Source organism: Pleuronectes platessa, chromosome 19 (assembly GCF_947347685.1).
Source record: "Pleuronectes platessa chromosome 19, fPlePla1.1, whole genome shotgun sequence".
NCBI lineage: Eukaryota > Metazoa > Chordata > Actinopteri > Pleuronectiformes > Pleuronectidae > Pleuronectes > Pleuronectes platessa.
In genome coordinates, this window is record NC_070644.1 from 10,261,390 (window position 1) to 10,277,660 (window position 16,271).

A 16,271-nucleotide genomic window follows, 5' to 3' on the forward strand; every position below is an offset into this window, starting at 1 on the left:
AACCTGAGACCTCCCCGCTTGCATATCATCTGTTTTGTCAAGTCAGCTACATGTTGTCAAGCTATGCCCACTTACGATCATCTGTACGGGGGGGCGCGCGCATCCCGTGACACGTGACGGGGGCTGGACCCGGGTTCATTGGCTGCTGGACTTTTCTCACAGAAGCTGAAGTTACAACCTGCAGAAGCTTTGAGAAACCGGTGACAGCGAGAGACCACTTCGGCTGTGAGTGTGTGTCAGAACGTGTCAGTGTGTGTGTCAGTGTGTGTGTGAGTGTGTGTTTCTTCTGCATCCTAAAAACAACATGTATAAAGTTGGCTCCTGTCTTCGGGGACGAGCTCTAACAGGAGCGTCCCGCTGGCGACCGCCCGGCTCGTCCACAGAATTCCACCTGCCAACTGGTGAGTTACCATGGAGACCCACCATATTCTGCTGGTGTGTGGCGCTGCCTCAGAGAACCCACATCACTAGTGGGGTTTTATTCCCTTTAGAAATAAATCAGCTGGGGTTTAAAGTCAAATATCTATAGTCCCAAAATAAATCCCACCTTCATGAAGTTATAATTATATAATCGAGGGCTCTATGATGATTATTAAATATTGATGAATCTGTTTCGATGAATTTTTACTCCTGAAAGGCGTATATTATCTCAACCTCGCAATATAAACTTTCCATTACAATGGTTTCACAGGTGCATTATATCAGAAGACCTCCCCCAGACACCTCCCCAGAGACATCCCAGAGATGCCCCCATGCAGTTTCAAACCAGAGGAATACAAGGTAAAAGCAACATCCTCCCAACATCACCACGGTGTCTCCAGCTCTTTGACAAACTCAGCATGAAGGAAAACAAAAGATAAACACCCTGCGTAAACCGTGACTCCTTTTCTCCTGTTTGTATTTTGTCTCTGTTCAGGGTATGTCCAAAGAGCGGATGATGGAGATCCGCAGAAAGAACTGCAACCCCATGATCATGAAGGTTACCTCCTATAAGAAGCCAGTGTTTGTCCACCAGGGACACATGCAGTGGCTGTGGGACGTGGACGGGAAGCGGTATTTGGATTTTTTTGCCGGCGTTGCAACAGTCAGCGTGGGCCACTGCCACCCGTAAGATCTTTTGTTCTTTACTGGGTCACAAACTGATAGTAGATCCATTCATCCATCCATTATCTATACCACATGTCCCCTTGAGCCCCCAGTCTACATGCAGGATGAAGCTGGAGAAGACCCACACAGACATAGGGAGAACATGCAATCTCCACACAGAAATATATAAATAAGAGCGATGTTGATGTTATATTTGTCTTATTTCTGACGTCTGTATGTACAGGAGAGTAACAGCAGCTGCCTTGCAACAGTTGAAGAGACTGTGGCATACGACCAACATCTACGTCTACCCTCCTCTGCATGAGTACTGTGAGAAACTAGCCTCCCACCTCCCAGATCCTCTCAAGGTACCTGTGTGGACTCCTGATTTGGCTCACTTTACGTGTGGATCGAGATTAACTGTCAAATAAAAATGTTATTCCCTTTGTGTTTCCCTGTCTAGGTGGTATATCTGACCAACAGTGGCTCGGAAGCCAATGACCTGGCAATGATGATGGCTCGACTCCACACAGGCAACTTTGATATCATCACTTTCAGGTACAAGTCTTGTGTATCTTGATTGTAATAGTAATAGCTTGACTTTACATAAGATTTAAATAACATGACTTTTATATAAGGTTAATGATTAAATTGTATGTGCAGTGTTTTCATTTTATAATGGTTTTACATTAGTTTGTTCTTCGCAGTGATTCAAGTAGACTGTTATTTGAGGCGTAGCACACACTTGTTTAAACACACAGATTAAACATTAGATTACAAGGTTGATGATTCAAACTTCTAATCAGGAATATAAAAAAAAATATATATATTTGTTTTTTTCTTCTTCCAGAGGATCTTATCACGGTGGCAGCCCACAGACCATTGGTCTTACTTCCAACTCAGCATATAAATATCCCATTGCCGGTGCTTCAGGCTGCACAAATGTATGTATGCAACAATGTCTTACAATGAAATTATAATAAATTTGCACCAAATGTTCCCTGTATTTTTACAATGATCCCATAGATTCATCTGAAATATATTGTTTTATGATGTGATCTTTTTAATGATGAGTGACTGCTGCTGCTGTCAGGTCGACCCAGCTGATCATGTTTCTTCCCTATGAACAGACCATGTGTCCCGATGTGTTCAGAGGTCCCTGGGGAGGAAGCCACTGCAGGGACTCTCCGGTTCAGACCATCAGAGACTGTGGCTGTGCTCAAGGTACACAAACACGTGCACACATGGCTCAACACACTCGCACTGTTTTTATAAAAAGGGGGGGGGGGGGGTCATAATACATTACAGTCATGTTTGGATTAGTCCTTCAAATCATTTACAACACTTTCATATAATGTATTCATGCAAGGAGATCGAAACATGTCTAGAGGTTGTGTGTATTTTTATTGAATTTGAATTTAACTGCACAACATCCATAAAAAACAGGATCTTTGGTTTGACTGAGTACATGACTTTTGCTCTGTTTTTATCCTGCAAATGAGACAAAAGAAACTCTAGAAGTTCCTGTGTAAAGTTCACTGTCTCCTGCTGTCGATCATTTACCTCTGTTACCTTTCACCTTTTGCCATTTTCAGGAATTTCTGTTATAGTTCAGCAAGCGAGTTTAACTGGAAAAGATCAGAATATCAAAATGACTGTATATACAATACAAACTGCAATCAGCTGCAAAATATCAATATCAGTCAATATGCGCCATGTTCCTCTGCTTTATATAGTATAATTTAAAACAGCAGCAGGTTTAGTTAGGACAAAATTCAAGTTCCTCTCCTGGCATTGTCGATCTAACAACTCATCTGTCACTCGAAATTTCATATACCATGATCACATGAGATTTAAATGGGATAGATGTAACTCCATCCTCTTTACAAATATTTGTAAATACGCACATTCTATCTCCACCAGTCCATCATCTGCTCGCCTGCAGCTCTGATAAAACACACAACCCTGTTTATTTGTTGAGGGGCATTCAGGCATACATGTTTCAAACACACTCCGAAGACAAGAGAAAATGCTATTTGTATCACTCTCCACCGCATTCGAAACAACAGTGCTAGTTAGGGTTCTGCTTTACAATGTCAATGAGTATGGAGGTTTTTTATCAGCTTTGTTCAAGAGCGTGGTCTTTCAGTTTAAGCACATGACGTGTTGAATTTATGTTCAGATTTTGTATCACTTTTCATCTAAACCCTGTCCTTGTACTCAAATAGCCCCTGTTTGCTCTTAAATTTGCGCTGCTTCTGACGTTTTAATAGAGATTCAGTGGTTGAACTTGTAGCACAGGTTTTCTACCATAAAGGGCTAGGGCCAAGCAACAACGCTAACTCGCTTGAAAAATAGTTGAACCGTTGCTCAGCTCATAGATTTTAGACAAAGATAAAGATTATTTGGGGGATTTTCCCATTTGTCTATGCATGCTAATGTGTGTGCTAAATGATATAAAGGTCTTGTCTTTGTTCATCCCACAGGTCATTGCATGGCAAATGAACAGTACATCGGACAGCTCAAAGAGACGTTTGCTACCAGTGTCCCAAGTCGAATTGCTGCTTTCTTTGCGGAGCCCATCCAGGTACCACGTTCTGCTGCGGAGCAGAAATACGGTGTTGGAATTATAAATAAATACTGCTCTGTTTCAGATCTGTTGCTTTGACACATTGATTATTACCATTTCTTACTGCATGTCATATACTGTTAGCAAATAAATACAAAAAGAGTCTTCTGTGAAGTGTATGTGTTGTTTAATATGGGATGTGAATGTGATTGGTGTATACAGGGAGTTGGAGGAGCTGTGCAGTACCCTAAAAACTTCCTGAAAGAGGCTTATACACTTGTGAGAGAGAGAGGAGGCGTCTGCATCGCCGATGAGGTAAAATACATCGATTTTATTAATATTTTAAGGTGTTTTTTCAATTTACAATGTATAAACTCAATGGATTTCATTTTTTTTATATGAACAGTACAGGAGTAAATCTTTGGGTTTGGATAATATTATCATCATATAACTAACCATACAGTTAATATGAAAATATAGTAGAAAAAAAAAATCCTCTTTCTTATCCATTGGACACAAATCAATATTTTCATTAATTAAAAACTTTTTTTTCTACTTACCTCACAGATTGAAGTCCCACATTTATTTTCATTGAGGGTCTGTTTAGATTAAAACATCTCTAAAATAAATATCTCGCTCCATTAAGATCACCAGGTGTTTCTTAACTGGGGCAAGAAGTTTACTGTGGGGCTTTAGAGGTTTTTCACTCTAAATCTGCCTGTTGCCGTTGGTAATTAGGCTAAAAACAGCAATTATTATGCCAAGATAAAGGGCCTAAAATGCAAACCCCATATTGCAAAGCTTTTGAATACAAGGTGCTAATGGGCTGCTGTGGAAAGTTTGTGGTGTTGTGCTGTACACAAACTTTATAATTTCCTTTGCGTCTTCAGGTGCAGACTGGATTTGGACGAACAGGAACCCACTTCTGGGGTTTCCAAGGTCATGACGTCATTCCCGATATGGTCACGATGGCGAAAGGCATCGGTAATGGATTCCCAATGGGAGCTGTTGTTACAACACCAGGTGAGATAATCCTGTGAAACATAAAAACCCTGCTTACAACTGTATAATGCATAGTGTGTTGACAAGCTGCAAGATGAGACAGTTTCTGTTTTTATTCCCGAGTAAGGATGAATAATGTAGCTTTATTTTGTGAGCTGACAGTCAGGCCTGAATCAACAGGCTCCAAACAACAGCTAATACTTCACTGCCCGACAGATTAATTAACATAAAAAAGAATCATTGAAGAAAAACTATTTTATCTATCTGATGTTAGGTAGATCAGATATTATGCTCCATTAAAAAAAATATCATCATTGCATCTGAGTACCACCAAAGGGGTACTTGGTAAATAAACTGCTGGGGCAGTCAATCATGCTGTTTGAGCTTCCTGCCAAATACTACAACACTGTGCCACGATAACAACCCCCACCCCTCCACTTGTGAGCATTGTGCACTAGTCTCTTTCAAGACTAGCCAATACAGGACAAAGCTAGCCTGGGACCAGCAATTACCCAATCACAAGATTCAGTGAGCCAGCTGGAGTGAACGGCTTCATGTCATCACCCACCGACCGAGTTAGAGTTCCAGTCTGATGGCAAAGAATGTGGACCTAGCAAGGGGATGACTCCAGGGATAAGCCCATTAGCCTCCGTTCTGAAGAACATGAGGAGGGTGCTCAGCCCTCTACTACCACACCAGCTAAAAAGCCGATGGCTGGGGATGGGATGTATGTGCAGTGGGTCTGCCAGCATGGACCTGCACAATGTCTGTAAGTGAGTGATTGTAAAGATCCGCATTGGATTCAAATCCCTGTCCAGTGAGGGTTGTGTTTGACTGTATCGAAATGGAAGAAAGAGGTTTCTCCCACCTGCACTTTAGAGACCTCAGCAGATGGAATGGAGGAGCCAGGGGTCGAAGCACAGACCTTCTAGTAAACCTCGGCCCTACATAGGGTCCACCATGACCTGAGCAGGCCCCACCCTGCCCCCTCCATCCATTTGTTTTCAGTCACTGTTGAAGGCTACTAGATATGTGGTTCGAGCTGTGCGTGGTGACTGACATCAGCCTGAATGTGCTCGGGTGTGCTGTCCAGGCCTCTGGAACTGTAAGAAGTCAAGTGAAAACTTCTGCAAATAAGACAGTGACAGTTTCATTGGTCAACGTCATATCTGGCCTTCTATTGGTTCTTTTCACAACCAGCATGAGCAGAAGCAGCCCTAGTGAGAAGGATTCAACTGAAGCACAGGACATTGGTGCAAAAGTGCATGAGAGGAGGGGCTATTTGAGAGAGAGATCATCCTTTTGAGGCAAAGCTTCGCAAAATCTGAATGTGAAAGGAAGAAGAATTGCTCTCATAATGAAATAGGAATGATTCTCAATATGACTGACACACTGATGATGCACAGCAGTTGCATATGAGCACATATGGCATTAGCATCAAAGTGCACAGGCCATAGAGAGGCTTTGTGACACTAATCCCATGAACGCAACGACCTGTGATGGTTGTATTTATCTGTTTTGCTTGTTTCTGGTTGCGAATGCGTTTTTTATTTAGATTTGAGATGCAAAGTGAGAGCTGGTGGCTGAAAAATAAGAACATAGGGTGGAAAAAAGGAATGCAGATCCAAGGAAATTAAGTGAAAATGTCCAAATAAGACAGGAACCAAGAATCACCGGATTGATAATTGATGAAGAGACACAAGGAAGGATGCATCAAATATTATCATACAAATGATAAGGTAAACAAGGAAATGAAAAGTCCAAAAAGAAAGACCAAATGAGGATCCCCAGAGTTCGTTAGCGTATGAGAGGGACAGCTCCACATCAAATAATCGTTGATGACACTTCAGTGATCATGAAGAGATGATGGCTTCACAAATTATTTGTATGTAGTCAGAGCAAATCAATATTTTTAAAAGACATTTTAATCTGAAAGCAGCTGTGGATGAAGGTATGAGCTTGATTGTTCATGTGTTTTCCAGAAATCGCCGCCTCATTTGCCAAGGGCGTTCACTTCAACACGTTTGGAGGGAACCCCATGGCCTGTGCAGTCGCTTCATCAGTACTTGACGTAAGAATTCCTCTTGTCTTTCTACACGAGTTCCTAATCCCATAAGCACAATGAATTATACCATGTTTATCTCTTTTACTTAACAGACAATCAAAGAGGACGGCACGCAGCAGATCAGCCTCAAAGTGGGCACCTATATGATGCTGGAACTTGCAAAGCTCAGAGACAAGTATGAGATTATCGGGGATGTCCGTGGGAAAGGCCTGCAGATCGGTGTGGAAATGGTCAAAGACAAGGTATTGAGACTGTTACAGCAGTGACACACTCACTCCCGCTCACATGGTTGTGTAATATGTGCTGGGCCTCCTGGGGGTCATGGTTCAGCAGTGCTCCAGTTAACCATTAGCCAGACCAGCATCTGGAATTGTGAAAGATCTATTCCAATTGCAGTGAATGCACTACAGGTGCTCTAACGTTTTAATTTTTTTAATTTTGTTAATTGCATTTAAAAGTAAGTGGGCTCGAGTGTCACCTTACACGGCAGAGATAAAAACACAACAAAAAAGCAATGTATCAAAACATCAAGATAATGTTTAAAATAAATAGAATGAACATTGATTAATACATGTAGTTTGCAAAATGGAAGAAAATCCGACTGAATATGCCTGTTTAAAAAGATGAGCTTTCGGATGAGATTTAAAAATGGGGAAAGAGTCAATGTTGCGAATGTCTGGTGGTAGAGAGCTCCAGAGGCTGAGGGCTCTAGATCCCATGGTAGTCAAACGGGCAGGTGGTCCAGTGAGGTGGATGATAGAAGAAGAACTGAGAGTGCGGGAAGGGTGTGTCCATGTGCAGGAGTTCAGAAAGGTATAGAGGAGCGGAACTGTGGATGGCCTCATAGGTGAGGAGCAGAATATTAAAAACAATGCTGTATTTGACCGGGAGCCAATGAAGCTGCTGGAGGAGTGTTTAATGACCTATATGAAACACAGGAAATATTTAAACGTCAACCGTCACGTTTTCTCTTGTCAGGCCAGCAGAGACCCTCTGCCTCCTGATGAAATGAATAAGATCTTCGAGGACGTCAAGGACATGGGGATCCTGATAGGGAAAGGAGGAGTATATGGACAGGTACCAGCCATCACCTTCTGTCTTTTTTATTAACATCATAAACATCAGCAGCTTAGTGATAAATATCTGTAGGAGAAAAAACACATCTTTCAAAACTTCTGCTTTATCCTTGAAAACATTTTTTTTCTGTATTTTCAACTTGAATTACAGCTTGTTCTAAAATGCATGTGTTCAAAGTCAATGACAAACAAAGAATACTAAATTCAAGAATAATCAATTAATTATTAATTTATTAATTACTTCACCTTTCATCGTTCCGGCTGATGTGATGCTCTGCCGTCAGTGTGAGAAAGAACAAGGCCCCTCACCTGGTCAAACACTGTCCTGCTCATCAGTATCTCGGCTATTTAATAATCACTTTCTTTATGGTTCACCTTTTCAGACCTTTCGTGTCAAACCCCCAATGTGCATCACGATGGAAGACGCCGATTTCTTCCTGGCAGTTTTTGAAAAGTCCGTCCACGACTACATGGAGAGAAGATGAACGCCATGCTGACCCTCTGAAGAAGTGAACTTCTCTTGAACCTTTTTGAACAATGACTAGTAATTATAATTGATACTATAAAAGCTCAGTACATAACCCAATAACTCATGAATTAAATGAGAAAATATATCTTGTACAGCGCATCATCTTCAGAAAAGTTATTGTGCTTTTCCGATCCACTTAGGTCTATCAATATATTATGATTTATGAAAAATTTTCTGATGAATGTAATAACAATGAATCTGTAGGTATTTTGTAAAGGTTCTGTCTATTTCTGGTATATAAGCTAACAGCTTTAATCATCTTTTTTAATCCAGTTGATCCCATATATACATAAATCATATTCGTTATCTTGCAATAAAATGTATTTTTTCATCCTATTGCTAGAAAATAAGTTTGTTTTCTGGAGGTAACAGGGTAAATATCTTATTTTACACACTGGCAAACTGTGGAAGGTTTACTCCGCCTCTCGCCCAATGTCAGCTGTTGTTTGCAGGAACATCATCCCAGCAAAAAAACGCATCATTATCATTATAGATAGGAATATTTGTTTGCATCAGATCTTTCTGACGCACTATGACACAACTCCACAACGTAACTAAACAATTTGAAGTTTGAAAACGTGGACGACCATCCACCTGTTAGTTCTTAATGTGAATGCTCGGTTTCTGGTTTGGAGGCAACAGATTTAACTCGGCTGCAGCAGCAGGAGTGGAGCCATGAGACACAGTAGAACACTTCTGCAGCCCGTCCTTGATCTGGTCAATGCTGACTTTTATTCATGGCCATCAATCTACAAGTGTAGCTGGTGACGCTTATGATGTCTGCTGGGTATGTCATCATCTAATTTATCCAGCAGGCCTTCCTTTATCAGTAAAAACAATAAAACATTTTGGTAGATTTGATGATTTTAACAGTAGTCTGCAAACCAACAACTATAAATATGAATGTGATACAACAGCATACGAGGGTACAGATGTATATTATGTACAGGAATAGCTGATAACAGTTTATTGTCGGTCAGAAAAATGTATGGAAATCAGTCCAGGATTGTTGTATAAATACCAACATGCATCATCACATTTATTTTCATAATGCACTTCATGACGGTAAGAGAGATGGTTTTTCAAACAGTAAGGTTTCTGGGTATCAGTGTTTGTGTTGGGACGTCCTGTGTGGGTTTATCTGTACAGTGATTTATAAGTTACTGTGAGAGGTCGTGGTTCATTCAAACCTGGAAGACTCAATCCCTCACACATATACACAGTCATCTCACCCAATATGATAATTGAGTATTTAAAAATAAAAACTATTCTCTCTCAGTCCGCTTTTTTGCTTCATCTACCTCCTGAGAGACGTTTCATCATGTTTCCAGCTGGTTCAAACTCTTTCAGCTTCATCTGCCCGGATTCAGTCGCGTTATCTGTTTTTCTTCTTGTCTTTTTTGCTCTTGCTCGTGGCGCTGTGTGAGCCGTTTGCAGAGAGAGCGATGGCGTGGCCGCTAGTCTTTATGTGGTCAAACAACTTGTTTCTCGTGGGAAACTCGTAGTTGCAGATCCCACAGCGAAGGTTCACTTCCTTCTGGAGGTGGAAATAGGGAGAAATTATGTAGTAGTGTGGACACAGATACACGTACTGATCATTCTATGCCAGTAGGGGGAGGTGATTGAATTGATAAGAAGAAAAACACAGACTGGGACACAGACTGTAAAACCCTTTGTGTTTTATTGTACTAACCTCAGGAAACTCTTCTCCTCCTGTGTTCGTCTTGACATTCTTCGTTTTGTCTTTTCCTCCTGCCTTCTTTCCTTTCGTCTTCCCAGAGCTGCAGATGAAACATTTAAACGCAAATATTAACACATTATGTAACTGTGTGTTTTCCTGGATGATTTAATCCAGGGATCAACTGTGTCAAACGACCCCTTATTTCTCCCTATCTCCCTTTCTTGTACCATTTGCTCATGAAATGATTCAGGTTCTTGTTTTTCCAAAGAGCTTGTTTCCTAAGATTTTATTTCCTTCGTTGATTATAGAAACCAAATACATGAATGGGAATCAAAAGCTGTTACTTGTCATGACCAATCCACAGGTGACTATCCTGAGTGTGTCAGAAAACAAAACTGGAGATGTTGCATAACCCGGACTGACCTCTTGACTTCTGTGGGGGGGGGGTCGTCCTGCTCCTCAGGCTCTGTCGGGTCTGCTGACGCGTGGGGGACGTCTTCCTCGCACGTGGTCGGCGTTGGTTTCTCCTTCTCCTCCACTTCCTCCGGAGCGCTCTGCTGTGGAGGCGAGGATGACTAGAGAAAAGAAGAAGCTTTTAGAAGAAAGTTGTACTCCACAGGCATAATGAGAACATTCATTTACATTATTTAATAAATAAACAAATAAATAAATAAGACTCACGTGTACGACTTCCTTCTGTTTCTTTTTCCTCTTTTGTTTTTTGGACAACCTGTTGCAGGTGGAAAGAAAAATGTCAACAAAAATAAAAATAAAAATAAGAATTAACACGTTTTTTTTTTCTACTATCACAGCGACATACTTTTGCCTTGGCTTTTCTTCCTCCTCTTCTTCTTCTTCTTCCACCTCTTCCGGGTCATTATCCTCATTTCCTTCCTCCCTCTCGGTGCCGTTCACACCAAGTAATTCCTCTTCCTGCTTGAGCTGTTGCTTTAGCAACGCCACCATCTCCCGGTGCTTTTTGGATTTTTCATGGTTTTTCATTCTGGAGATGGACAATTTTTTTTTTATAAAGCATTAAAAACAGAAGAGTCGTTAAAATGATTACGGACATTCCCTCATTAAAAAAAACTAAAGGCTAAATACTAGATCTTCTGCAGCTTGAGTAGGTTTATATGATTTTTTACTGCTCAATTGTGTTTCTTTCCATGTGGCTTTGTTGATGTCTGTATGTGGGTCTGTTTTTTATTACATATGTCTATTTATTATTTCAGCATCATGCTGCCAGGGACGGCAGATGAAAACTAGCGTGTGGCTAAATCTTTTAGATTTGCATTCGGTTGCAGAACGTCCTGTAACATTGACGGCCTCTAAATGTTTCTATACACATCTATCATCCATCACCCATAAGCTGCTTGTTAAGCCCTTTTCTGTCACTCTTTCCATTGATAGATGCTTTTAACTTTGCAGGAGTTCAGTTCTCTCTTTAAGATTGTCAGTAGGATTTCAGTTAGAACTGATTACTGGCAAGTTTGAATAGTCCATCTTTAAAATATCAACCATAGCCCCACAGCATGAAGGAACTTTTCCATTTGGCCTTCAATTTGTCACAAATTAACTAATGCACTGCATTTCCAATCAGCTGATGCACTTTAAGTCCTACATAGTTTAGTGTGCTTCGTATGGCCCCGACTGAAACCACCACTTCAGATACCTCAGCCTGAAGCTCTTTATATTTCTCGAGTGGTGTTTGTTACTTCTATCATACTGAGTAAATACTTACACTTTGACATTTATCAACAAACTGTTGAAACAGGGATTTAAAGTTTTTCATTCACTCATAAAGGAGCTTACTTGTCTTTACCATTTTAAATAAAAGATTTATAAAAAAGGTTTTGCATGGTGAGTTCAGAAGACAGGAGGTGGGTGGGTGGATACTCACGCTTGATCTGATTTGAATAATTTGTCACAGGCCGGGCAGTACAGGTCGTCATAATAATCAATCGGCAGTTCGTCTCCATCAGGCTGGTCTGCATCTGTCAATCATATATATGCATTGGTTAAAATATACATTTCAAATCTGTGAACATTTCTCTCAACACCAGCAGCTTGTCTGACGGTTTATGCCAAATATCACCTGCTTCCCTGAAACTGAGACATAATAGACAACAGTTCACTGTGTTTAAACACAGTGTTTAATACTGAGCCTAAGATCGTCAGGCAGGGATCTACTGGCTCTTCCTAAACCACGGGTAAAGACTATATGGCTGGCCACACTCCCTCACTTTTCATGTGCATTGAGAGTATCATATGCAATGTAAACAATGTGTAACAATTTGTATTAATAATAATAATAATAATAATAATAATAATATTAGTATATTATACAGTGCTTTCTGTTCTTTTCTATTTAGTTGAACAGTCAACGGTTTGCAGTGTTTTAGCCGTAGAGCTGTTTTTACATTAGACACAAGAGGAGAATGGGCGTCCCGTGGGAGGCTTCTATTCGTAGTTCTGCCTCAGATTTCTCCAGTTGAAATCATCCCACAGATCCCACATGACTACTAGAAAATGCTTTCATTTTATTCCCCGCAGCACCGTGTTTACTTTCTTTCATTTACTTTGCGATATGAGTTTTGGTGTTTAAGTCCCCTTTGTTTCATTAGTGAATTTGATTTTTTTCCCGCTCAGTTTCGCTTTGTGTTGTTTCCATCACTATTATAAAGAACTTGTGTTGCAGTGGGAAGAAGGTTTTGCCGTGCGGACGACTTTGCTGGATGAGCATTACCAAGAAGAATCCGACGATAACAGCCAAGTTCTCTTCACTCTACCGTCATCAGAAAAGTGTAGGAGAACCGCACCAGCAGCTGATAGACGCCCCTAGTAAAATTTGGGGGAAATCTATCGGTGCCTTATTTTTTAACACACACGCGCACGCGCACACACGCACGCACACGCACGCACGCAGCCAGCATGCAGGGGAATAGGGCTTGAATCTCACACTCACTGACCTCCTGCCTCTTCGCTGTCCTCTTCTTCACTCTCCGACACATCGCCAAACTCCTCTCCATACTGAGCCTCCATCTGCTGCAGCTCCTTCTCAAGTTCAGACATGGCCGCCCACTTCTGCTCCTTGTACTCCTCCGCCAGTCTTTGGAGCAAATATCAAAGTGTTGTGAGCGTGAACAAGAAGTAGAGGAAAATAATGTCACTCTCACTTCACTGTCCAAGCACTACTCACTTGGCCTGGTTGAGCTTCTGCTTCCGCCTCAGCTCCTCCACCTTCTTGATCTTCTCTGCGTTCTGCTCCTCCACCAGCTTCCTGTGGGCCAGCACGCGGCGGTCACGTTTGCGCACGAAAGACACCAGCTGTCGCACCAGCTCGTTTCGCTCCTTTCGAGCCTTGTCCCTGGTCTTCTTGTTGTCCTTTTCCATGGCCCTCTTCTCCCAGCGGTTGGATGCCTGTCTCGTGTCGTACTCCTCCTTCCAGGCAAAGTTTTTACGAGTGCAGAAACTCTGCCAGTAGCCGTAAAACACGTGCACTACCTGTGATATGGAAACAGAACCAGGAACAGTTGAATAAATTAGTAATAAAGTTTTTGTATAAAATAAAAAATGAAGAACCTTTAAGGGAAGTATTTTGGGTGTGGGTTTAACTTACGGTATCATAGTCACTGTTCGAGTCTCCAAAGGGAGGAAACTCCTCGTCTTCTTCATCTTCTACCTTGACATGCTCCATCTCCTCCTTAACAATAGACTCAAAGAGACTCCTGTAAACTGTGAAAAAACCCTAGGGAGAGAGAAAGTAGACAAAAAAAAGACAGAAAACTAGATAATGAATAAATGTTCTGAGATGCCGGCAGGATTTCTGCCCCCATATTTCTGAAGGATGAAGAGTGTGCTGTCGTTAAGGTGGTGCCCTCTAGTGGTTCTCTATGAATTTAGACAAAAAGAAAGTTCTGCCTGGGTTTCATCAAGTACTTCCTGTGTGTAAATAGAAAATAGAAAGATGGAGGGGCTCGGTGTTATGATGTGCCACGAAGAGGGCTGGACATTTTATAAAGTGAAGTAGAATTGTTTGTTCACCCACAGTCCTGCAGCTGACGTGAATATGTGCTTTAATCAGCCTTTTGATAGTGTCATCTCTCCTTTCTCTTATTGTTAACAAGTATCAGAAGAGGACAGACAGTCTGACCTGTTATTAAAGTGTGTGGTGCCACAATCCCTGGGTTACTCTGACTTTTGAAATAAGACGATGTCCAATCAAGTTGTGTTGTACATTCTTTAGAGGTTGAGATTACATTTCAAGGTTCATATGCTTTAGTTTAAAGGCTTCGGTAAACTGTGAGCAGTTGGTAGAATAGTTCTCTCTTCTCTAGCACACTGTGCAACATGATCCTCACACATGAGCACACACTCACCTTGTCATCATCTGCAAAGCCAGAATAACAGGTGACTGTGAAGAACTGCAGCAGGTCAATACTGTCGTCTTCATAGTCTCCACTCACTCCTCCCTTCAGCAGAGCCTCCCTGTGATTATCATACCTGCAGGGACATAAAAAGGACCCACAATGCTACAGTCTGCACATAACACAGTCAGATATACTGCATCAACAAGAAAGTTGAGATTCTTTTCACATTCAGTGATGGAATACATTCGTACATACCAAGCCCGCTCCTGTGAATCACTCAGGACATCATAAGCCGCCTGGATCAGCTTGAACTTCTCTGCTGCGTCCTCAGAATTATCCAAGTTTTTATCTGGAAAATTCAGAGGGAAACCAGAGTTGAAAGCATAATAATGTTCATTTGACGCAAGTATTTTAAATGGGTGTAAGGGAGGCACCTGCATAGTTTCAAACATTTTTAAAGAGCAGGAAAGGAATAATTGATGCAGACAAGCAACCAAAAACTAGAACTATTTTTTTTTTTTTTATTATAGATTATTTTTCCAGATGAATCTCTGGAAGATGAATCTGAGTCTTCTACAAATTAAGTCTCGACCAGGTCAACATCTTCTCAAATTGAGGTACAGTGTAATTTCTGATCCTGCAGAAGCACAGTTTATCATCATATACAAGAAAGACGTTACAATCTCACATTTATGAAGCTGAAAGCATTAAATGTGGGACATTTGTTAAAAAACAGTGATTAGAATTAGTGATTGAAACAAATAATTTATTATACAGATTAATAATCCATCATCATCTATTTGCTGCAGCTCCATATTCAATTCTGAGTTATCCTCAACTGTTCAGATTCACTTTAAGAGACTGCGTGTATAATCTACATTTTCTGACAGGTACAGTCTCCTCTCTTCGAGGAATGTGAATTAAGCAGCTGTTTTAATATTCACAAGCCCATTATGAGACTTTATACTGAGCCCAACGTGTTACAATCACAATACAACATCTCTCCATCCATAGCAGAGTCTACGATAATAATGTAAACGCCTCTTAGATCCATCACAGATGACATGTTGTATCTAGCACTCACCTGGATGCCATTTCAGCGCGAGCTTACGATACGCTTTCTTTAAATCGTCATCTCCCGCGTCCCGCTTCACGCTCAACACCTCGTAGTGACACTTCATCTTTAGATAAACTTTGAAAAATAAAACCTGAAAATAAAACCCTCGTTGCTTACGCTGTCCCCGACGAGGCTAACCTTAGCATGTAGCTAGCTGCGGCGTGCTAGCAGCCAGACAGCTTCTCTAGTTTGTCTCTGAAGTGACCCAGAGTTCTCAGGTGAAAGTGACACTAGTGTAATATTCGCCTCTTACATATTTAAATATCTGCCATGTGAATATAGAAACTCAACAGCGTCTACAAGCTGTTGTTTCTCAGCGGCTTTTAGGGACCATACGATCAGACACAGACGAGATCTCCGTGGTGCCGGTAAATCTCGCGAGAATAGATGTTATTCTATTTCGAATTGCGGCTGATTTGAGGCTCTCATCTCGTTATACTGCCATCTACCGTTGAAATGATAGAATGACACTATTTACATAGTGCAAGATATAGTGCAATCAATGAATAGGGGATTGAAGTTCTGCCAAATTTAGGGGTTCAGTATCTTGCCAAGGACACTTCGGCATGCAGATGGGGAAAAGTGGGGATTGAACCCCCAACCTTCTGGTTGAGTAACGACCACTCTACCCTAGGCCACACCCCGCCAGCTCATTCCCATAAGAAACTAAACACCAAGAAGATGGACACAATATTGTGTGTGTGTGTGTGTGTGTGTGTGTGTGTGTGTGTGTGTGTGTGTGTGTGTGTGTGTGTGTGTCTGTGTAATTCAAAGAA

The 16,271-nt window shown here is 41.2% G+C and overlaps 2 protein-coding genes across 3 annotated transcripts; one reads left to right on the top strand and one right to left on the bottom strand.

Annotated features, from left to right (window-relative positions):
- The first annotated feature begins 104 nt into the window (after nt 1-104).
- Nucleotides 105-8,663, top strand: agxt2 (alanine--glyoxylate aminotransferase 2). Its single transcript, XM_053411486.1, has 14 exons — nt 105-401; nt 692-780; nt 917-1,107; nt 1,331-1,454; nt 1,550-1,644; nt 1,937-2,030; nt 2,217-2,310; nt 3,573-3,673; nt 3,878-3,970; nt 4,546-4,678; nt 6,640-6,728; nt 6,815-6,964; nt 7,701-7,799; nt 8,182-8,663. The coding sequence occupies exons 1-14, from the start codon at nt 305-307 to the stop codon at nt 8,281-8,283; spliced, it is 1,551 nt and encodes a 516-aa protein (XP_053267461.1). The 5' UTR covers nt 105-304; the 3' UTR covers nt 8,284-8,663.
- Nucleotides 8,664-9,040: 377 nt separating this feature from the next.
- Nucleotides 9,041-15,866, bottom strand: dnajc21 (DnaJ heat shock protein family (Hsp40) member C21). Of its 2 annotated transcripts, none has more exons than XM_053411485.1 (12): nt 15,463-15,866; nt 14,634-14,727; nt 14,388-14,511; nt 13,628-13,756; nt 13,208-13,512; nt 12,978-13,117; nt 11,909-12,002; nt 10,829-11,011; nt 10,690-10,738; nt 10,432-10,583; nt 10,021-10,108; nt 9,041-9,861 (listed from the first exon to the last, which is right to left on the bottom strand). In XM_053411485.1, exons 1-12 carry the CDS (start codon nt 15,557-15,559, stop codon nt 9,703-9,705), a joined length of 1,614 nt encoding a protein of 537 aa, XP_053267460.1. In that variant the 5' UTR covers nt 15,560-15,866; the 3' UTR covers nt 9,041-9,702. The 2 variants fall into 2 exon arrangements, with proteins under 2 accessions (XP_053267460.1, XP_053267459.1); XM_053411484.1 differs by having other exon boundaries at nt 9,041-9,864.
- Nucleotides 15,867-16,271: the final 405 nt, after the last annotated feature.